The sequence below is a fragment of the Schistocerca serialis genome, chromosome 8, assembly GCF_023864345.2.
Source record: "Schistocerca serialis cubense isolate TAMUIC-IGC-003099 chromosome 8, iqSchSeri2.2, whole genome shotgun sequence".
In the NCBI taxonomy this organism is placed as follows: domain Eukaryota; kingdom Metazoa; phylum Arthropoda; class Insecta; order Orthoptera; family Acrididae; genus Schistocerca; species Schistocerca serialis.
In genome coordinates, this window is record NC_064645.1 from 238,419,975 (window position 1) to 238,444,618 (window position 24,644).

The 24,644-nt window shown below is 42.8% G+C and overlaps 1 protein-coding gene across 1 annotated transcript in view; it reads left to right on the plus strand.

Moving 5' to 3' along the window:
• Positions 1 to 24,644, plus strand: part of LOC126416948 (toll-like receptor 6) — a 166,934-nt gene that overhangs the window by 52,491 nt on the left and 89,799 nt on the right. Inside the window, exon 2 of the mRNA XM_050084828.1 lies at positions 15,282 to 15,383. Within this exon, the coding sequence (XP_049940785.1) occupies positions 15,282 to 15,383 (102 nt within the window). The remainder of the gene's footprint in view (positions 1 to 15,281; positions 15,384 to 24,644) is intronic.

Sequence of the window (24,644 nt, forward strand, 5' to 3'; positions counted from 1 at the left end):
CATGCTAAGTCGCCAGCTCCATTAAGTACCATTTTAAACACATGATGGTTTCCAAGCAAAACAAATGACAACTGACATCTAGCGGCTATTAATATAAACTAACCTATGTTTTCGTTTCTCCAATAGCCGAGCTGAGGCGTAGTGATCGATAGCTTGGACAAAATAATACTTCGTTATACATATATTCTTTTTGAAACACCCTGTATACTGGGTGTTACAGGATGAATATCGGAATTTAAGGTTTGTTGCGTTTATTACATTCAACTTACTATTGTAAATAATACATCAGATGAGAGAAGAACTCAAACAGTTTTGTTTGTATACCCGTGCACATGCACATGCACTGTTTCTTGTGTCCTCCATTACGTAGCGCTGGTAGCAAAGATGGCGACTTGTGAACGGAATGCTTTTTGTATTTTTACTGTTTGCAAGGGCAGTAACTTTTGTTACAGTGCAACGTAGTTCCATATTAAGTTCCACTGAAATCTACCAAGTGATAATAACATGGCCTCATCAGTTTTAATCTACCTGCTGGCTTTGCAAATAGAGGAGTATGGTACGACCAAGAGTGACTGTAGGACGTGCTGAACGAGCGAGAGAGTCTTTCATGCGTAGGCACAAGGAATCACTTCAGAATGTTAGTGGTGAGTTACCTGTTCCAGTGACGTCCGTGTGGAGACTTTTAAGAAGAGGGATCACAACTACGTCCTTATCGTCTGCAGCTGTTACAAGCTCTAAAGCCAACTTTGCAAACGCAATGTTGCTGGATGTTCGTATCTGGGGGTCAACAAATCCCCATGAAATGGTACAGTTGCAACAAGTTTCCCTTCAAAGAAACATGGTCTAGGGGTAGCATCTTAGACAAATAATCAAAATATTCCGTCTTCGATCCAGCTGTTGCTTAAATTTTGAATAAAAATCAGCAACAATGGCGGCCAAAGACTTCCGGTGTAAGAAGTCACGATCGTTCTGCAGACGTGCTTGACAAAGAGCACGGAGGAGCGGACAGAGTTCAGGCATTCCATTGGCCTTGGTGTGGGAAACTGCCCATAAAATGCGAAAGAATCAGCAATAATCAACGGCATGAGGATGCAGTAGTGAATGGAAACCCCTGCATTAAAGATACGTAATGTGTATCCACAGGACATGTGGCCTGTAATTCAAAAAGTGTCATTATGATTTCCCCATTGGCAAAAGATTACGGATTACTCCCATATTCGGAACTCTGGGAGGGGACTGCCAAGCGGGAAGTAACCACAAAAAAAAGATGGAATAACCAACGACGGGATGACATTCCACGAGTAGGAACTTGGAATTTCAGAAGTTTGGACGCAATAGGAAAGCTAGAAAATCTGAAAAGGGAAATGTAAAGGTTAAAGGTTCAGTCTAGGTACAGGGGAGTGAAATGGGAAGAAGATACGGATTTCTGGTCAGACAAATGTAGGCTAATATCTACAGCAGCAGAAAATGGTATAACGGGCGTAGAACTCATTGTGAATAGGAAAGTAGAGGAAAGAGTGAGCTAACGTGAACACTACAGTGATAGGGTTGTTATCTTCACATTCGACAGCAAATCGACACCGACAACCATTGTCCAGGTATACATGCCGACGTCACAAGCAAAAGAGGGACAGATAGAAAATAATGTATGAAGATATTTAATGGGTAATTCATCATACAAACGGAGATGAAAGTCTAATAATCATGAGGGACTGGAACGCGGTTGTAGTGTAAGAAGTAGCCGAAATGATTGCGGGAGAATCTGAGGTTGGCAGAATGAATGAGAGAGGAAAAAGACAGAGTTCTGAAATAATTTGCACATGGTAATAGTGAACACTCTTTTCAAGAATCACTAGAGGAGATATACTTGGAAAGGACCAGGAGACACTGTAAGATTCCAGCTGGATTACATCATGGCCAGACAAAGATTCAGTAACGAGATACTGGACTGTAAGGCATTCCCAGGAGCAGATACGGACTCAGATCAAAATTTAGTAATGATGAAGACTAGACTGAAGTTTAAGAGAATCGTATGAGAGAATCGCTGTGGCGTACGGAATTATTGAGAAAAGAGGAGTTTGAAGTTCGCCAAGGAAATGGATATTATGATAAGGAATATTACAGTGAGCAGTTCACTTGCAGAGGAGTGGACGTCCGCTAAAAGGGCAATCACGGATGGTGGGCAGACAAATGTAGCTACAAGGAAGAGAGCTGTGAAGAAAGCTTGGGTAACAGAAGAAGTACTTCAATTGACACCAAAATATTCAGGGAAAGGCAGGAATGCAGCAGTACAAATCCTTCAGAAATGAAATAAATAGGAGTTGCAGGGCAGCCAAGGCGAAATGGTTGTAATAAAGGTGTGAAGAAATCGAAAAAGAATTGATTGTGGGTAATACTTAGCATATATAAACGTGAAAACAACCATCCGCAAAGTTAAAAACAGGTGTGGCAACATTAAGGGTGCAATGAGATTTCCACTGATGAATGAAGGGGAGACAGCGGATGGGTGGAAAGAGTGCACTAAAGGTCTCTATGAGGGAGAGGATTTGTCTGATGTGATAGAAGAAACTGGAGTCGATATGGAAGACGTATGGGATCCAATATCAGAGTGAGCATTTAACACAGTTCTGGAAGACTTGAGATCAAATAAGGCAGAAGGAAATTCTGAAAACTGGAACAAAACGAGTACTCATGTTGGTTTGCAGAATCTCTCAGACTGGCAACGTACCATCGGACTTTCAGAAAAATATCATCCACTAAATTAGGAAGATAGCAAGGCCAGATAAATGCGAGATCTATCGGGCAAACAGCTTAACGTCACATACATCCAAGCTGCGGACAAGAATAAAACACAGAAGAATGAAAAAGAAAATTGAAGATCTGTTAGGTGACGATCAATTTGGCTTTTAAAGGTAATGGCACCAGAGAGGTGGTCCTGATGTTGTGCTTGATAATGGAAACATGACTGAAGAAAAATCAAGACACGCTCATAGGATGTGCCAACCTGGAAAAAGGGCTTGTCCATGAAAAATGGTGCAAGATGTTCGAAATTATGAGAAAAGTAGGAATAAGCTACAGGGGGAGATGCGTGATATACAGTATGTACTAAGACCAAGAGTGAAAAAGAAGAACAGATGACCAAGAACGAAGTGCTCGGATTAACTACTTTTCAATCTGTTCACCCAAGAAACAAAAACGGAAATAAAAGAAAGACACAAAACGGGGATTAAAATTCACGCTGAAGTTATATCAATAATAAAATTCGCTGATGCCATTGGAATCTTCAGTGAAAGAAAGAATTCAAGGTTTTGTTGAATGGAATGATCAGTCTAATGAGTATAGAATATGAACTGAGATTAAACGGAAAAAGACCAAAGTTATGAGAAATAACAGAAATGAGAATAGCGATAAACTTAAAAAATGATGATCACGAAGTACGTTAAGGAGTTCTGCTACCTTGGAAGCCAAATAAATCATGACGGATGAAGCAAGGCGGACATCAAACGCAGATTAGCTCGGGCAAAAAGCGCATTCCTGGCCAAGAGAAATCTACTGTTATCAAGCATGGAACAATTTGAGGAAGAATTTTCTGAAAATGTACATCTCCAGCACAGCATTCTACGGTAGTGAATCACGGATAGTGAGAAAACCGGAACAGAAGAAGCTAGAAGGGTCGGAAATGTGGTGCTAGAGTAGAATATTGAAAATTACGTGGACTCGTAAAGTAAGGAATGAGGAGTTTCTCCACGGAATCGGCGAAGAAAGGAAAACACTGACAAGAAGAAGAGATCTTCTAAGATACCATGGAAGAACCTCCATGGTACTAGAGAGAGATATAGAGAGCAAAAATTGTAGGGGAAGGCAGAGATTGAGAACGTAGGCTGCAAGTATTAGTCTGAGATGAAGATGTCGGATCTGGAGAGTAATTAGTGGCAAGCCGAATCAAACAACCCAGAATACTGATTACTCAAGAAAAAGAGTCATCATGTGTAAGTGGCTCCGCTACCAGCTACCCGACTTACGGAACATGATTGACGTAGTTGTTGCAACAATTACTCCAGTAATAGTGATCAAGGTTTAGGAAGAAGGAGAAAATTTGGAAAAGGAGCTCAAGCTGAAGACAAAAGCAAAACACTGAATTTTGCCGATGAAACTGTAATTCTCTAAAACCCTGCAGGAGACTAGGAAGACTAGTTGGATGCAACAGATAGTGTCATGAAAAGAGGTTATGATATGAATATCAACGAAAGTAAATTAAAGGTAACATAGTGTAGTCGAATTAAATCAGGTGATGCTATGCGAAGGAGATTAACAAATGATATACTAAAAGTACTATGAAATTTTTGCTAGTTGGAGACCGAAACAACTGTTTGAAAAGTGTACAATGAAGCCTGGCAATGGGAAGGAAAGTATTTCTGAAAAAGAGCAACACATTAACATCAAATATAAATTTAACTGTTAAGAGTTATTTTCTGAAGTTTTTTTTTAGGTGTAGCCTTATATGGAAATGAAGAACAGATACTTTTGAAATGTGGTCTTATAGAAAAACGCTGTATAAGGGCAGATCGAAAAACTAATGAATTGAGAAAAATAAATATTGCTAATTTAAAAGAATGGATCGGTTGATGGTACACTTCCTGAGGCATCAAGGAATAGTCAGTCTGGTAATGGAAAGAAGTATTAGGGGTCAAAATTGTTGATGGAGACCGAGACTTGACTACAGTTAGCATGTTCATATACCTGTAGGTTCCAGTAGCTATGTGGAAATGAAGACGCTTGCACAAGACTAGCTTGAGGAGCTCCCTCAAACCAGCGCGAGACAACAATAGAAGTATTAAATATGTATTTCATTGTTATCAGTCATACTCCGAACAAATAGGATTACAAAAATACAGTTTGCATATCTAGATTAGGCAGAAAAAAGAATTAGATATGTTAGGAATGATACTTGCACCAAAGCAAGCAGAGCTGTTGAAACTTGCTACGTCTCGAAGTACATCTTATTAACAGTTCTAGACTATCCCGACAAGCAGGGAACCCCCGTGCTGTATTTCCTTCTTCAGCCGGCCGTGGCTCAAGGGAGAGAGCGTTCCTCAGTAGTGAAAGCGTGGCGTTGTCACCCACACCACACGTCTCGCCAGGTGAAACATCTCGCGAACGTCTGTTCGATAAGGAGACGCGTCGTGTTGCAATCCGCGTGATTCAAACGCTGCGTATCGGCTAAGGTATCTCCAGTGTGACATCTGAGTTAGAGAATGTCGCCTTCCTGTGAAAGAGGACTCAGTGTGCTTCACGTGTGTACAGTGACATTTCTCTGGGCTGGAAGACCTGCGGTAAGAGCGTTTCAAACCAACAAAAGATACACATGCTTAGTAAATATTCATGACAACTGTCACGTACGGTTGCTTTTAAATTCTATGCTAGCAACAGAAGAACCTTAAACATGTTAATGTATGTCACAACATATTTGTTACTGAAAGCATTAAATAAAATCAGTAAGAATTTTTATGTTAAAGACTGACAATCATCGAAGTCAAGATCACAAATAAATTTTTACTTTGATTGCTAGTTTCAGCTACACAAGAGCCATCTCCAGGTCGTTAAAATATTCTCTATTAGTATAATTGCCATAACGGTTCAACACATCGTTCAAATCTTTTTTTTTTAATGACAACATCCATACAGAGCATATAAGTAAAACAACCAAACACTTATTAAATAAAAAGAAATTTTTTTACAGTAAAAACTTTTCTACATCTACATATATACTCCGCTAGCCACCAAGCGGTGTGTGGCGGAGGGCACAATTCGCGCCAAAGTCATATTCCCCCCCCCCCCCCCCCTTCTGTTCCACTCGCGGATCGCGCGAGGGAAAAGCGACTGTCTCAACGCCTCAGTACGAGCTCTTCTTTCCCTTATCTTTGAATGATGATCATTACGTGATTTGAAAGTTGGTGGTAATAATATATGCTCTACATCCCCGGCGAAGATTGGATTTCGGAATTTAGTGAGCAGTCCCTTCTGTTTAGCACGTCGTCTATCTGCAAGTGTGTCCCACTGCAAACTTTCTATGAGATTTGTAACGCTCTCGCGATGGCTAAATGTACCAGTCACAGACGAACAATACTCTAAGACTGGACGAACTAACCTATTGTAAGCTATTTCCTTTGTTGAAGGACTGCATCGCTTCAGGATTCTACCAATAAACCGCAATCTAGAGTTCGCCTTACCCGTTATTTGTGTAATCTGATTATTCCATTTGAGATCATTTCGAATAGTCACACCCAGATACTTGACTGATGTTACCGCTTCCAAACACTGATCATTTATTTTGTGCTCATACATTAACGGGGATTTTCGCCTTGTTATAAGCAGTAGGTTACACTTACTAATATTGAGAGATGACTGCCAGTCATTACACCACGCATTTATTTTCTGCAAATCCTCATTGATTTGTTCACGACTTTCATGTGATACTACTTTCCTGTAGACTACAGCATCATCGGCAAACAGTCTAAGGCCACTGTCAATACCATCAACCAGATCGTTTATGTAAATCGTAAAAAGCAGAGGACCTATTACGCTGCCTTGGGGCACACCTGAAATTACTCTTGTTTCTGTTGAAGTTACCCAGTTCAGGGCGACATACTGCTCCCTGTCTGTTAGAAAACTTTCTATCCAACCACATATGCCATTGGATAGACCGTAAGCGCGCACTTTTTGTAGCAAGCGACAGTGCGGAACTGAGTCGAACGCCTTTCGAAAGTCGAGAAATATGCCATCAACCTGGGAGCCGATATCTAGAGCCTGTTGTATATCATGCACAAAGAGGGCCAGCTGTGTCTCGCATGACCGCTGTTTCCTAAAACCGTGCCGGTTTCTGCAGATGAGCTTCTCAGAGTCTAGAAAGGTCATTATGTCTGAACACAAAATATGTTCCATGATTCTACAACAAATCGATGTCAGTGAAATTGGCCGGTAATTATGTGCAACCGATTTTCTACCCTTTTCATAGATTGCTATGACATGGACCTTCTTCCAGTCCCGTGGAACTTTCCGCCGTTCCGATGATCTCTGATAGATGACGGATAATAATAGTGGTACCCATTGGTAAGTTAATGCCTAGTCCGCAATTTTCCTAACACAATTAAATTTCGATAACTAGTTTCCGTTGCTATCTCGCAACGATCTTAAGATCGTTCAAAATATGAAAAGGCTGTAAATAAGCATTGGAAAGCATCGTTAGCTGTAGTCATGCAACAACGTGCAATCATAATTACCAAAACAATAACACTACGTAGTTGAAGAAGTCACCGCGAGAAAGCCAGGTTGTAGACGGTAATTTCGCAGGTTGACGGTCACGTAGGAAATAGTCCAGTTGCGTGCCCTTACACATCCTCCAGACATTCGCTACCCGCCCCCCCTTCCGGTTTCCACATTTCTGGAGTTCTGAAGAAAGTCATTCATGGCGCCGTCGATTTGCTTCCGACGCAGAGGTACCCGCCTGCGTACAATCATGGATCCAAAGGCAAATGCAAATATTTATCCATGAATTAATAATGAATATTAATAATGAATATCTCACAGTGGAGTAATGAATTAATAATGACTATCTCACAGCGGAATAACTGTATTAACAGCTGTGGTGATTACGCTTGAAATAATAAACTGTTACCTTGGTTTTTTTTTTCTGTCTCGCATTCATTTGACTGGCCTTACATGATAACACGATTGCAGAACAATCGCTGGAACCAGTCACACACATAAGAGTCGTCAGGAAAGGTAGTCCACCCACAAAGGAGGTAGCTTACACGCACCCGTTCGGCAAATATTTGAATATCATTTAATATATGCAAATCTTCCAGTCCAGACTGTATACCAATTAGATCATATAAAATTGATCGTCGGTAAAGCAGATGCCAGGCTGAGATTCATTAGTAGAATCCTAAAGAAATGCAATCCGAAAACAAAGGAAGTAGGTTACAGGAGATAGAGAAGATCCAACGGAGAGCAGCGCGCTTCGTTACAGGATCATTTAGTATTCGCGAAAGCGTTACGGAGATGATAGAGAAACTCCAGAGGAAGACTCTGCAGGAGAGACGCTCAGTAGTTCGGTACGGGCTTTTGTTGAAGTTTCGAGAACATACCTTCACCGAGGAGTCAACTCCCTCCTACATATATCTCGCGAAGAGACCATGAAGATAAAATCAGAGAGATTAGAGCCCACGCAGTGGCATACCGACAATCTTTCTTTCCACGAACAATACGAGACTGGAATAGAAGGGAGAACTGATGAGCTTATTAATCATACACAAACGCTCGTTCAATGAAAGATGCCTAGCTGAAGACTGGAAAGAGACGAAACAGGAGTAATCAGTTGAATTGCAAACTCATAGCACTGACGTAGATTTGCAGTAGAATTTTAGAATATGTACTGTTTTCGAACATTATAAATTATACCGAAGAAAACGATTTATTGCCAGATAGAACGGATTCAGAAAGTATCATTCCTGTGTAGCACACCCAGCTCTTTATCCATATGAAGAAATGAGTGCTACTGACAGGGCATCTCAGATTGACTCCATATTTCTAGATTTCCAGAGGGCTTTCGATACGGTCCCTCACAAGCGGCTTCTAATCAAATTGCGTGCCTGTGGAGTATCGTCTCAGTTGTGTGACTGAATTCGTGATGTCCTGCCAGGAAGGTCACAGTTAGTAGTAATTGATGGAAAGTCATCGAGTAAAACATAAGTGATATCTGGCGTCCCCAAAGAAGTGTTATAGGGCTTAGCGGAGAAGCCTGATGGTGCTCAAGTATTTATTTATAACTGTGCGTCCACGCCCGTACCAAGCATCGTCTGGCCTTACGCTTAATGTTTTGACGCCATATCTTCTGAACTATGTGTTGTACAGGTACATAATATTTTACGTACATTCAGCAACATATGTGTATACTGTCTACGAAATTTGTTGCTCGTAGGGTTAGTAGCAGAGAAGTAATAAATTTAAATGTCATGCATGATGCTGCAGTTTTTCACGCAGCTCATTGTTCGTGAAGTCATATCTCCTGAACTATGTGTTGTACAGTGATACATTCAGTGACAGATGTGTATACTGTCTGTACAATGTGTGAGGATACAGTTAGTAGTTAAGAAGTATTAAATAATAACATCTACCTTACGAGGTACTTTGACTCCATGAACAGCGGTAAAATAGTAATCGATACACATTTTTTCTTTCAACATTTTGTAGGGGTTGTCCGCGTCAGCGAGAAGAATTTTTATGAAAGTTTTAAATTATGTGTAAAGTTAGTTGCAAGTCGCTAAGTGCTCTCACTTTCAAATATTGGATGAATGAAATTTGGGAATTCACGGTCGCGAGCTACGAATCTATTTCATCCTCATCCACACCCCTTCGACAAGCAGGTGGTTCTTATCCCCATAGCGATTGTTCTGTGACATTGAGGTATATGCGTAACAAGTGTGGTTGAAATCGGTTAAGTGGTTTAGTAGGAGATGTGGAAAACACATACGCGCACACACACACACACACAAGCGCGCGAGCACACACACACGCATAAGTACACACGAACATAGCCGTTTTTATAATACGTTTGGATTTAGGAGTCAATCAGCCACATAAGATTTTTTTGCAGATAATGCTGTCATTTACCGTCTCGTAAAGTCGTCAGATGATCAAAATCATTTGCAAAATAATTTAGACAAGGCACCTGTATGTCGCTAAAAGTGGCATTCGTATCATAATTAATGAAAAGCTGAGGTCATCCTCATGACTACTAAAAGAAATTGGTTACATTTGGGTTGCGCTATAGATCACACTCATATAAAGCTTGTAAATTTAACTAAAAAGCTAGGGATAAGAGTTAAGAACAATTTAAAATCGAATGGTCACTTGGATAATGTTGTGGGGACTACGTTTTATTGACAGAACTCTTAGAAGATTCAACAAATCCACTACAAGAGATTCACTACGCTAGGCTTGTCCGTCCTCTTCTAGAGTTTGACTGTGCGGTTCGGTATCCTTACCAGATAGGACTGACTGAGGATACCGAAACAGTTCAAAGAAAGGCAGCTCGTTTTGTTGTATCTGGAAACAAGGGAGAGAGTGACACGGACAAGATGCGCGAATTGGGGTGCCAGTCATTACAACAAATGCGTTATTCGTTGCGGCGAGATCTTTTCACGAGATGTCAATTTCTAGCTTTCTTCTACTACAGGTAAAACATTTTGTTCATGCCTACCTACGTCGGGAGAAATGGTCATTGTAATAAAATAAGGGAAATCGGTGGTCGCACGGAAAGATATGAGTTCCTTTATCACGCGCTGTTCGAGAGCGAAACGGTGAAGAAGTGGTGTCAAAGTGTCTGTATTTATTGTAGAACCCCTTCATCTCTACGGCATTATTTTATTTGATAAGCTCTTATTTTTCAGATAAATGTGGCAGGACTACCAATTGCTTATGGCGTCGTATCAAAAATGGTTCAGATGGCTCTGAGCACTATGGGACTTGACTGCTGTGGTCATCAGTCCCCTAGAACTTAGAACTATTTAAACCTAACTAACCTAAGGACATCACACAGATCCAAGCCCGAGGCAGGATTCGAACCTGCGACCGTAGCGGGAGTCGTATCGTTTAAGTACTGTAATCCTAAAAATTAGAAGCTGCTGACTTTTTTGTACGAAATCCGAACTAACCACAGTTTGCCATCACATTTGTGATGTGTTTTCCCCGATCCAAACTTCATTAATCCATTCCCTATTATTTTGAACGTTTTAAATATTTTTCTCACTTTGCTCTCTGCCAAGGAGAAAAGATATGTTACAAGATGCATTATAGGGATTACGCTTTCAGTTGTAACTTGGTTTAGCTTAAGTTAAAGCTTTTGTAATTATTCCGATGCGTAATGACAAAATTCCTTACCATTACGAAATCGAAAATGAAGTTAGTCAGGTTGCGTTTCTTCATTTATGGGCCAGAATTCAAATAAAGGGGAATGTTCATAACACTGAAAACGGGTCTTATACTCTCTTATGGACTCACTGTTTAAATAATAGTGACAAGCATCAACTGAAACAGAACACTACAATAATGAAGAAGTTGCCAGCTTCAAAATGCTTCAGAACAGGACGACTATTTACAAACAGGTGACAAAAGCCGTGGGATACCTTCCAATATCGTGTCTGACGTCCTTTTTCCGGTGTAGTGCAGAATCCCGATGTGGCATGGGCTCAACAACTATTGAAAGCCCCAGCAGAAATATTAACCCATGCTGCCTCTATAGCCGTCCATTATCGGGAAAGTGTTGGCGATGAGGATTTTGTGCACAAACTGACCTTTCGATTATGAGCCATGTAGAGCGATCTGGGTGGCCAAATCATTCTCTCAAATTGTCCAGAATGTTCTTCAAACCAATTGCTAACAATTGTGACCCGGAGACATGGAGCATTGTCATCCTAAAATTCCATCGTTTTTTGGGAAGTCCATGAATGGCTGCAAATGGTCTCCTAGTAGTCAAATATCACTGTTTCCAGTCAATAAACGGTTGATTTAGATCATTCACTACAAACACAGCCCACACCATTATGGAGCCACCACCATCTTGCACAGTGCCTCGTTGACAACTTGGGTCCATGGCTTCGGGCGTGTGCGCCGCACTCCAACCCTACTATTACCTCTTACCAACTTAAATCGGGACTCATCTGACCAGCTCACTGTTTTCCAGTCGTCTAGGGTCCAACCGGTATGGTCATGAACCTAGGAAAGGTGCTGCAGGCGAAGTCGTGCGTTAGAAAAGGCACTCGTCTCAACCGCTGCTGCCATAGTCTATTAACGCCAAATTTCGCCGCACTGGCCTAACGGAGACGTTCAGTGTACGTCCCACATTGATTTCTGCGATTATTTCAAGGAATGTTACTTGTCTGTTAGCACTGAAAACCCTGCGCAAACGCCACTGCTCTCGGTCGTTAAGTGCAAGCCGTCGGCCACAGCGTTGTCCGTGGTGAAATTTGGAACTCTCGGCCCACTCTTGACTCCGTGGACCTTGGAATATTGAATTCTCTAACGATTTCCGAAATGGAATGTCCCATGCACCTAGCTCCGACTTCCATTCCCCCATCAAATTTTTTAATTACTTTCGTCCGACCGCAATTTTCGTTTGAATCACATGAGTGAAAATGACAGGTCCGCCATTATCAGTTTATACCTTGTACACGTGGTAATACCGTCATCCGTATATGTGCATATCTCTGTCCCGTGACTTTTGTCAACTCGATCTATTTCCCCAAGTGTCCTCCTTCACAATATGGGATACAGTGAAGGAGGAGACCGGTAGAACCAGACATGAAGAGGGACAAATAGCATTAAAAGTAAATGATACATTGGTGACAGATGTGTATAGTGTTGCAGAACCAGGGCCGGCCGCGGTGGTCTAGCGGTTCTAGGCGCGCAGTCCGGAACCGCGCGACTGCTACGGTTGCAGGTTCGAATCCTGCCTCGGGCATGGATGTGCGTGATGTCCATAGGTTAGTTAGGTTTAAGTAGTTCTAAGTTCTAGGGGACTGATGACCACAGTAGTTAAGTCCCATAGTACTCAGAGCCATTTGAACCATTTTTTCTTTGTTGCAGAACTTTTTAACCAACATTTCATAACTGTTGCGGAAAAGATGGAGTTGTCAGGTTCTGTAGATGCTGCTATGGAATACCTCAGACCAGACATTTCAAGTAACTTCCATAATATGAATTTGACCCTCACTACCCCAGCAGAGATAATGTCCATCATAAAATCTTTAAAATCAAAAACATCTAGTGGGTATGACGAAATATCAACAAAGCTAATTAAAGAATGTGTTTCTGAATTAAGTAACATATTAAGCTATCTGTGTAACCAGTCGTTTATCAGTGGAATATTTCCTGAATGGTTAAAATATGCTGAAGTTAAGCCACTGTTTAAGAAGGGAGTAAAGAAATATCATCAAATTTCCGTCCAATTGCCAGCATTCTCAAAAATTTTAGAAAAAGTAATGTACAATCGGCTTTATAACCATCCTATCTCAAATAACATACTGTCAAAGCCATCGTTCGGATTTCTAAAGGGTTCTGATATTGAGAAGGCTATCTACAATTACAGTGAAAATGTGCTTAATTCATTAGATAAAAAATTGCAGGCAAGTCATATATTTTGTGATCTGTCAAAGGTATTTGACTGTGTAAATCGCAATATCCTTTCAAGTAAATTAGAATATTATAGTGTAACAGGAAATGCTGCAAAATGGTTCAAATCTTATATCTCTGGCAGGAAACAAAGGGTGTTATTAGGAAAGAGACATGTATCAAGCTATCAGGCATCATCCAACTGGGAACTAATTACATGTAGGGTCCCACAACATTCCATTTTAGGTCCCTTACTTTTTCTTGTGTATATCAATGACCTTTCATCAGTAACATTACCAGATGCCAAGTTCGTTTTGTTTGTCGATGATACAAACATTACAAATAAATAGCATATCAAGTGTAGCCTTAGAAAGATCAGCTAATAAAGTATTTGTGGACATTAATCACTGGTTCCTAGCCAACTGCTTGTCACTAAACTTTGAAAAAACACACTACATGCATCTCAGAACTTGTAAGGGGTGTCCCACGAGTATATGCCTAACATATGATGAAAAGCAGATAGAAGAAGTGGACAGTGTTAAATTCTTGGGATAACAGCTTGGTAATAAATTCAACTGGGAAAAGCACACCACAGAACTGCTGAAGCGTCTTAACAAATCTCTATTTGCAATGCGAATTGTGTCTGACATAGGGGATATACAAATGAAAAAGCTGGCATACTATGCTTACTTTCATTGCATGATGTCATATGGGATGATTTTTTAGGGCAATCCATCAAGCCAAGCTAAAGTTTTCCAGTCACAAAGACGTGCAGTAAGAGTTATATGTGGTGTAAACTCAAGAACATCCTGCAGAAGCCTGTTTAGGGAACTAGGGATACTAACTACTGCTTCCCAATACATTTATTCTTTAATGAAATTTGGCATTAAAAATATATCACTTTTTCAAACCAACAGCTCAATTAATGGAATCAATACTAGAAATAAGAATAATCTTCACAAGGGTTTAAAGTCACTTAGTCTTGTACAAAAAGGTGTGTATTATTCAGGAACACACATTTTCAATAAATTGCCAGCAGCCATAAATAGCTTAACAACCAATGAAATTCAGTTTAAGAGAAGCCTAAAGGATTTATTGGTGGCCAACTGCTTCTACTCCATTGATGAATTTCTCAGTAGCACCAACTGATATATATATAACTTCTGCACAATTTCAATGCAGTAATGTGTTCATTGTAAATAAGTGTGTGTGTGTGTGTGTGTGTGTGTGTGTGTGTGTGTGTGTGTGTGTGAGTGAGTGTGAGTGTAAGTACAATCTAACTTCTGCACAATTTCAGTGCAGTAATTGTCACATTGTAAATAAGTATTACAGTAGTAGTATTACACGTTTATTACCTTATAAATAAAAAACTTTTTTATTTTAAATTCAGTGCATTAGTATTTGTAAAATGATTCTTTCATATAGTGTTCATTAAAAAATGACGACCATTCCACTTGGGACCTGTGGAATGGTACATTAGCTTATTTGTTTGAGTTGTAAATATTTGTCATGTATTGTTGTTCAAATGTGTGTGAAATCTTATGGGACTTAAGTTCTAAGGTCATCAGTCCCTATGCTTACACACTACTTAACCTAAATTATCCTAAGGACAAACACACACAACCATGCCCGAGGGAGGACTCGAACCTCCGCCGGGACCAGCCGCACAGTCCATGACTGCAGCGCCTAAGACCGCTCGGCTAATCCTGCGCGGCATGTATTGTTGTTTTTCTGACATGTTCTACATCCTGGAGGACCTCCTCACTATGGATCAATTGGAATGAAAGTAAATCTACTCTAATCTAATCTAAAAAAAATCGAGAGAGCTACAGCGACTTCTCAGACTCCTCGTGTATACCACTTTCCAGAAGATACTGGTAACAATGTGAGTCGGCAGTGTATGTTCTCCTCACTGACTGACGATCTTTAATGTACCGCCTAATCTAGTGCCCGTGGATCTGACGTGTTGGCTTTGTTTGGTTCGGCAGACGGTGCGGCTGCAGTGCTGGTTGTGGTGCTGGGTGCTCGTGGCGGCCGCCGCTGCAGCTAGCGGCGCAGGCGCCGGGGCGGCGGCGCCGTGTCCACCTTGTGGCCGCTGCCACTGCTGCGAGGTGCCGGCGGGTTGGCCGCCCACGCTGGGCCGGGAAGCCTTCGACAAACCGTCCCTCGTCCTCAACTGCACGCGCGGCACCGGCCGCACCAAAGTCGGCGGGGTACGTACCCACTGCTCCACCACTGCCACAGAATAAATTAGCTTTTGAAAGGTATTACCCCCGAAATGGAAGCTAATCTGGTTGGAATTGAAATAAATCTCTGAAATGCAAATTGCATACACTGAAACAAAAAAAAAAAAAATCGCAACACCAGAACATAATGAATTCAGAGCAACACACTAATTGCTACACCACGAAGATGACGGGCTACAGACGCGAAATTTAACCGCCAGGAAGAAGATGCTGTGATATTCAAATGATTAGCTTTTCAGATCATTCACACACGGTTGGCGCCGGTGGTGACACCTACAACGTCTGACATGAGGAAAGTTTCCAACTGATTTCTCATACACAAACAGCAGTTGACCGGCGTTGCCTGGTGAAACGTTGTTGTGGTGCCACGTGTAGGGAGAAGAAATGTGTACGATCACGTTTCCCACTTTGATAAAGGTCGGATTGTAGCCTATCGCGATTGCAGTTTATCGTATCGCGACATTGCTGCTCGCGTTGGTCGAGATCCAATCACTGTTAGCAGAATATGGAATCGGAGGGTTCAGGAGGGTAATACGTAACGCCGTGCTGGATCCCAACGGCCTCGTATCACCAGCAGTCGAGATGACAGGCATCTTATCTGCCTAGCTGTAACGGATCGTGCAGTCACGTCTCGATCCCTGGATCAACAGATGGGGACGTTTGCAATACAACAACCATCTGCACGAACAGCTCGACAACGTTTGCAGCAGCATGGACTATCATCTCGGAAACCATGGCTGCGGTTACCCTTGACGCTGCATCACAGACAGGAGCGCCTGTGATGGCGTACTCAGCGACGAACCTGGGTGCACGAAAGGCAAAACGTCATTTTTTCGGGTGAATCCAGGTTATGTTTACAGCATCATGATGGTCGCATCCGTGTTTGGCGACATCGCGGTGAACGCACATTGGAAGGGTGTATTCGTCATCGCCATACTGGCGTATCACCCGGCGTGATGGTATGGGGTGCCATTGGTTACAAGTCTCGGTCACCTCTTGTTCGCATTGACGGCACTTTGAACAGTGGACGTTACATTTCAGATGTGTTACGATCCGTGACTCTACCCTTGATTCGATCCCTGCGGAACCCTACATTTCTGCAGGATAATGCACAACCACATGTTGCATGTCCTGTACGGGCCTTACTGGATACAGAAAATGTTCGACTGCTGCCCAGGCCAGCACATTCTCCAGATCTCTCACCAATTGAAAACGTGTGGTCAGTGGTGGCCGAGCAACTGGCTCGTGACAATACGCCAGTCACTACTCTTGGTGAACTGTGGTATCGTGTTGAAGCTGGATGGGCAGCTGTACCTGAACACGCCATCCAAGCTCTGTTTGACTCAATGCCCAGGCGTATCAAGGCCGTTATTACGGCCAGAGGTGGTTGTTCTGGATACTGATTTCTCAGGATCTATGCACCCAAACTGCGTGAAAATGTAATCCTATGTCAGTTCTAGTATAATATATTTGTCCAATGAATACCCGCTTATCATCTGTATTTTTTGTTGGTGTAGCAATTTTAATGGCCATTAGTGTAACATTTCGAGTATACATTTGTCTAGGCGACTAATGTACGTGATGAACACTGCAAGATCACAGGTCAACGTAAGGCCAAGATAAGCCATTTCAAATATAAAATACTGGTACATTAATAACAGGTGTAATGGCCAGAATGTTGAATGCAAGCATGCAAACGTGAAGCGTTGTGTTTTACAGCTGCTGGATGTCACTTAGTGGGCTGTAGTTCCATGCTGTTTCATTTGGTCGGTCAAGAAGTGGACGATTAATGCTGTTTGTGGATGACGTTGGAGTTGCCGTCAGATGATGTCTATGTGTGCTCGATTGGAGAGAGATCTGGTGATCGAGCAGACCAAGGCAACATGTCGCCTCTCTGTAGAGCTACAACGGTGTTCTCTGAGCGAGCGTTATCCTGTTGGAAAACGCTCCCTGAACGGCAGCATGACAGGTTGAATCACCAGATTGACGTACACGTTTGCAAAAAGGCTCCGTGGGATAACCTCTAGAGTGCTCCTGCTGTCATACGAAATCGCACCCCAGACCTTAACTCCAGATGTAGGTCCAGCGTATCTGAGGCGCCATGTCACGGAGTGCGCGGCCCCTCCCGCCGGAGGTTCGAGTCCTCCCTCGGGAATGTGTGTGTCTGTTGTTCTCAGCATAAGTTACTTTAAGTAGTGTGCAAGTCTAGGGACCGATGATCTCAGCAGTTTGGTGCCTTAGCAATTCACACATATTTGAACATTTATCCAGCACGCAGACAAGTCGGTTGTAGACCCTCAACCTGCCTCCCTTGAACCAACGCACAGCCATCCCTGTCACCGAGACAGAACACCGAGCCAGAACCACCTTTATCAGAGAACACAACGGACTGTCAGCTCTGCCTGCACTGAACTCTCACTTGACACTACTGAGGTCGCAAATGCCGATGGTTTGGCGTCAGCGCAATGACAGCTACAGGGCGTCTTACTCGGAGCTGTCCTTGTAGTAACCGATTTGTTATACTCTACTGGCCATTAAAATTGCTACACCAAGAAGTAGTGCAGAAGAAAAACGGGTATTCATTGGACATATATATTATACTAGAACTGACATAGGATTACATTTTCACGCAATTTGGGTGCATAGATCCTGAGAAATCAGTACCCAGAACAACCACCTCTGGCCGTAATAACTGTCTTGATACGCCTGGGCACTGAGTGCAACAGAGCTTGGATGGCGTGTACAGGTACAGCTGCCCATGCACCTTCAACACGATACCACAGTTCATCAAGAGTAGTGACGGGCGTATTGTGATGAGCCAGTTGCTCGGCCACCATTGACCAGGCGTTTTCAATTGGTGAGAGATCTGGAGAATGTGCTGGCCTGGGCAGCAGTCGAACATTTTCTGTATCCAGAAAGGCCCGTACAGGACCTGCAACATGTGGTTGTGCATTATCCTGCTGAAATGTAGGGTTCCGCATGGATCGAATCAAGGGTAGAGCCACGGGTCGTAACAAATCTGAAATGTAACGTTCACTGTTCAAAGTGCCGTCAATGCGAACAAGAGGTGACCGAGACGTGTAACCAATGGCACCCCATACCATCACGCCGGGTGATACGCCAGTATGGAGATGACGAATACACGCTTTCAATGTGCGTTCACCGCCATGTCGTCAAACACGGATGCGACCATCATGATGCTGTAAACAGAAACTGAATTCATCCGAAAAAATGACGTTTTGCCATTCGTGCACCCAGGTTCGTCGCTGAGTACGCCATCACAGGCGCTCCTGTCTGTGATGCAACGTCAAGGGTAACCGCAGCCATGGTCTCCGAGATGATAGTCCATGCTACTGCAAACGTCGTCGAGCTGTTCGTGCAGATGGTTGTTGTCTTGCAAACGTCCCCATCTGTTGATCCAGGGATCGAGACGTGACTGCACGATCCGTTACAGCTAGGCAGATAAGATGCCTGTCATCTCGACTGCTAGTGATACGAGGCTGTTGGGATCCAGCACGGCGTTACGTATTACCCTCCTGAACCCACCGATTCCATATTCTGCTAACAGTCATTGGATCTCGACGAACGCAAGAAGCAACGTCGCGATACGATAAACCGCAATCCCAATAAGCTACAATCCGACCTTTATCAAAGTCGGAAATGTGATGGTACTCATCTCTCCTCCTTACACAAGGCAACACGACAACGTTTCACTAGACAACGCCGGTCAACTGCTGTTTTTGTATGAGAAATCGGTTGGAAACTTTCCCCATGTCAGCACGTTGTCGGTGTCGCCACCGGCGCCAACCTTGTGTGAATGCTCTGAAAAGCTAATCATTTTCATATCACAGCATCTTCTTCCTGTCGGCTAAATTCGCCAGCCAGAGTGGCCGAGTGGTTCTAGGCGCTACAGTCTGGAATCGCGCGACCGCTACGGTCGCAGGTTCGAATCTAGCCTCGGGCATGGATGTGTGTGATGTCCTTAGGTTAGTTACGTTTACGTAGTTCTAGGTTCTAGGGGACTGATGGCCTCAGCATTTAAGTCCCATAGTGCTCAGAGCCATTTGAACCACATCATTCCACACACGAATTAACCGGTCCCTGTTTGTTGAATTTACCGCTTCAACAATTCGATTTCTCAGATCTTCAAGGGTAGCTACCGTAGGAGGGACAAAGATCCTGCTTTTTATATACCCCCAGAGAAAAATTCGCAAGGTCTGAGGCCTGAAGACGTGGGAGGCCAAACGAAATGAACAAGCTCTTGTTGTCCACTTCTTCCAATTCAGTGTTGTGGGATTGTGTTGTTAAGATAACGCAACTGCTGCAGTAACTTAACTTCTAAAGCTTTATACGTAGTCGTCGTTTCAAATCCCGCCACACCGGTGGTGGTCACATTAATCTGACTGCACAGCGTAATTTAGGTATTTTGCGCGCCCTGAGTTAATTGCCACAATACATACAATTAGTTTCTAACTTTACCGTAAGTTGATTCTTCTTAGTGAGTAAACTATGACAGCATTTTTAGATTTTTAATTGAAGTCGATAATTATATGAAGCAATGGAAATCAAATTTTTCTTACCCCTGTAAGCTGTTAGATAGGTAACTTGCAACTAGGACTGGATTACTAGTTAACTATTTTACTCATTTGGCAATACAGACATTTTCATCCCTTCATACCTAGTACACCCAGCATCCTCTGCGTATTCTGTGTCAATCTACTGCGTAGTGATTGGTTACGGGGAAATACGTCAACAGATATGAAAGTAATTTCGGGAGTGTCCCAGGCAGACTATTTACAAAATGTTTAGGAGCTTTTAGTATAGACTATTTTTTATTAATGCACTTTATAGGCCACTGAAAATCGCTTCATTACTTAACAGCACTAAATAACAAATGAGTGAGTTTGAAAGAGGTGTACGAGACTGTGATGGATCCATTCAGGAAATTTCTGCTCACGTGGGACGAAGTGTTTCGGCAGTGCAACGGGTGTGTGCAGAATGGTTCACGGAAAGTCGTAGAAAACGACGAGATAGGTCGGGTCAGATCTGTGTCCTCCTCGGCTCTGGCGCAACAGTGGAACACTGTAACACGTCCTACGCTAACAGGTATGACAGTCCGTCGCCTTTTATTACAGCATGGGTTAAGTGCGCGTCTTCCACTTATCCGCCTACTTTTCACGAATGTGCAGAAACATGCTAGATGGCAATGGTGTATGGAACATGTCACTGGGGACAGGAATCATATAGTGTTTTCGGACGAATCCAGGTATTGTATGTTTGGAAATGATGGCCGCATTTCGATTCGTCGCAGTCAGGGTGAGTGGCATTACAGTGACTGCATTCACACAAGGCATACAGAACCAGATCAAGGCCGTATGGTGTAGGGTGCTATTAGATACAACCGCAAATCACACTTGGCGCATGTTCACGGCTATGTGTCCAGTATGACTACGTGAATGACATGCTGCGACCCGTAGCCATACTCTTCCTGCATAACACACCAGAAGCCATTTTTCAGCAAGACAATGCACGGCCACATGTTGCTGCACTAGCACTTGCCGTCTTGGTGTCACAGGATGTCAGACTTTTGCCACGGCCCGCCGGATCACCAGACTTGTCGCCAATCGAAAATATGTGGGATATGGTGAAACGACACGTGCAGCGCTATGACCCAATGCCAACTTTAAAACCGGGAGAGTGTAGCATGGATGGCTATAACACAGGACGCCATTCTTGCCTTTTACGCGTCGATGCCATCACGCATGGAACAAATTATTAGGGCCCATGGCGGACCCTCTGCCTACTAGGCAACAGGACAAATTCTGAGACGAGGCGATTGAAATGCCAATCATTTCTGCAGAAACTACTAATGTATATGTCCTGTGAATATGAAAGTCCTATCCCCAGTCGTTCAGCCGGCCGGTGTGGCCCAGCGGTTCTAGGCGCTTCAGTCCGGAACCGCGATGCTGCTACGGTTGCAGGTTCGAATCCTGCCACGGGCATGGATGTGTGTGATGTCCTTAGGTTAGTTATGTTTAAGTAGTTCTAAGTCTAGGAGACTGAGGACCTCATACCAGACGAATGTTTGCGTAGTAGAGTATTTATAGTGCACGCGTACGTGGAAACGGTGTTTGCGCAACAATTGCTGACATAGTGTAACTGAGACGGAATAAGGTGAACCAGCCCGCACTCGCCAATGCAGATGGAAAACCTCCTTAAAAACCATCACAGCGAACCTTGACACTAATCCGCTAGGCGGATTTGTGCCAGGGACCGGCACACCTTTCCGCTCGGGAAGCAGCGCATTAGACCGCGCGGCAATCAGGGCGGGCTTATTTCAGGTATTAGTAAAGTACAATTTCGTTATTCTTAATGTGCTGAAAGGCCCCTCACTAAAGTAGTTAATTTTAAATACGAAAAGAGAAGTGTTTACGATGTGTTACATAGTTCCAATGCAAGAGCCATCTAGCGGCTGCAACACACTGTAAAAATGTTATCTTTGTAATAATACAGTCAGTTGTAAGTGGTTTAGTATCTATCCAGCATATGTAAACAGATGTGGTATTATGTACCGTATTTGTATCGTGTAACAAGCGTCTGTGAACAATATGTATATGGACATGGCCTTTTGGACAAGGTCCTGTGTGTTTTTAAGTATTTTAGCGATGACAAACGTTTATTATGTGATGAGTTTTATCCACTTGACATCTTGTACATGAGATCCAGCGTAAAATGAACATGTTATACTACAAAAAAAAAATGTTTAAGGTGTGTAAATGTACAGGTACACTTTCGGATGCTTATAATACCGGGCTAAAACTTTCATATCAAATATTACACTTTAATTTATGATATATGTTCCATGTATTGCATGATCTTACAGACCTGAAGATGGCAGCTAAGACTGTTGGAACCGTTTGTGTTGAAGAAACTATATTTTGTGTGATCTTGGTTTTTGAATGGTTTTTAACAGTATATTGGAAAGTTGAGTCTTTTGTTTCTGTCTATCCGCAGTTGCTATCCACGATAGTCGGCGGCGGCCTCTGTCGTCAACTGCTCACGGTCATTTTGGTGAAGGCAGTTTTTCTCAGATCAAAGTAGTTGTGATATCCGACATACGTATCACGTGATAATCTGAAGAACTCAGTTTCTACTCGGCCATGGGATCTCCGATTAGCTGGACATCCGCTACTCGACCGTGGTGCAAGCTCTCTCAAATGTAAGATCTGTAGCGAAATTTTTACAAAAGTGGTGGAGAGACGTGAAAGCTAATAATCCGAGCTCCGTTACTCGATATTTACGCGACATCAGTTAAGGAACTAAGCTTTGCGTTACGGTTTCCACTCACAATAAAACCACTTTCCGATCATATCGCGGTGTTGCCCATCTTGTGCTCGACAGTCATGCCAGTAGCCTCTCTCTCTCCCTTCTGCCCCCCACCCCACCCCCTCTCTTTCTCTCTCTCTAACACATGGCCCTCGTAAAGGGAGCCTCATCTGTGAACAGGATGGATGGCAGAAATTCCAGTACCATGGCGGCCTGTGGGACGTACCAACGACGAAACGATCGCTATGGAGGCGTTTTCTGTTTTTATCTTATCTGACAGTAAACAGCTGGCGTATCAGTCTTTGCCGATATTATCGAAGCGTGCCTGGCCTACGCAGGTATGACACATAACAAGGTAACACCCGGACGGCAGGAAATCGTGTCGCCTGTATACGACCGATACCGAGAGCTAAAATTATTTGTCAGGCAGCAGTACCATCACAGTCTCCATTTCATATAGTGACGAGAGACACCACTACCTAATTTTAAAGAAGAAATTCACGTTACCACCTTAAGCTACTTCTAATGAACGATGCTTCATTGACAACAATTTTCGGTAGGAAGTACCATTAGTAAGCAGACATAAAAAAATATAATACATACGTTACTGAAAAACAATAAGGGATCTAACAGAATTTAAATCTGACCCTCAGAAAGACTATCTATCCTGTCAGTCGACTGCAAAAACAAATAATACACACTTGTTAATCGCCAAGCGCCGCAAATGAAGGAAACAGGAGGAATACGAAAAAAAATCAATGGCTCTGAGCACTATGGGACTTAACTTCTGAGGTCATCAGTCCCCTAGAAATTAGAACTACTTAAACCTAAGGACGTCCCACACATCCATGCCAGAGGCAGGATTCGAACCTGCGACCGTGGTTCCAGACTGTAGCACCTAGAACCGCACGGTCACCCCGGCCGGCAGAGGAATCCGAAAAGAACAGAATAATTTTGGGATCTTTTAGAAACTGATACATCCAAACTACCGAAGATGAACATTATATTGCTTTTGAGTGACTTCAGTACTAAAACAGGAAGAGAAAACAAATTTAGAAACATAGTAGGACGTTACCCAGTCCACAAAAGAAACAACACAAACAGTATGAAACTGATCAGCCTATGTCAATATTCTCACCCGAAACAGATGTCGAGCTTCTTCAAGCTCTCAAGAAAAGCTAAAATCTGAATATCTCCAACCTCGATGTCAGGAGAATTTAAGTTAGATCATGTATCTGTATCTCAAAAAAGTGCTAAGGAAATTACGAATGTGAAAGTAGTAAGGAATGGTTAATTTGATTCTGATCATTAAGTAACTAACTAAACTCCGTCCGACTAGGCCTCGGTAGACCCAACAGTGCCGACCGAACGCCGTGTCATCGTTCAGCCGATAGACATCACGGGATGTAGATATGGAGTGGCATGTGGTCAGCACACCGCACTCCCGGCCGTTGACAATTTACGAGAACGGAGCAGCAACTCCTCAGTCTAGTAGCTCCTCAAGTGGCCTCACTAAGATTGAGTGCACCCCTCTTGCCAACAGCACTCGGCACACCGGAGGGCCAGCCATCCAAGTGCTAGCCAAGGCAGACAGTGCTTAACTTCGGTGATCTGAAGGGAACCGATGTTACCACTGAGGCAAGACCGTTGGCGATTCTGATGACTACCTCTCTAACGTTAAGGTTAACCTCATACTTCAGAAACTAAAACGAAAATCACGGAAACTAAGAAAATATAGTACAGACAGACTTAATATAACAAAAGAATCAGTTCTAATGTATCAAGACGAAATTAGAACAGCTGAACATGGTGACTGGCCAGAATTATCTAAACAAACTGGTAACGTTGCATAGAAAATATCTGGTCAATCAGCAGTAAAAAGAAATTATGGTGGAACGAAAT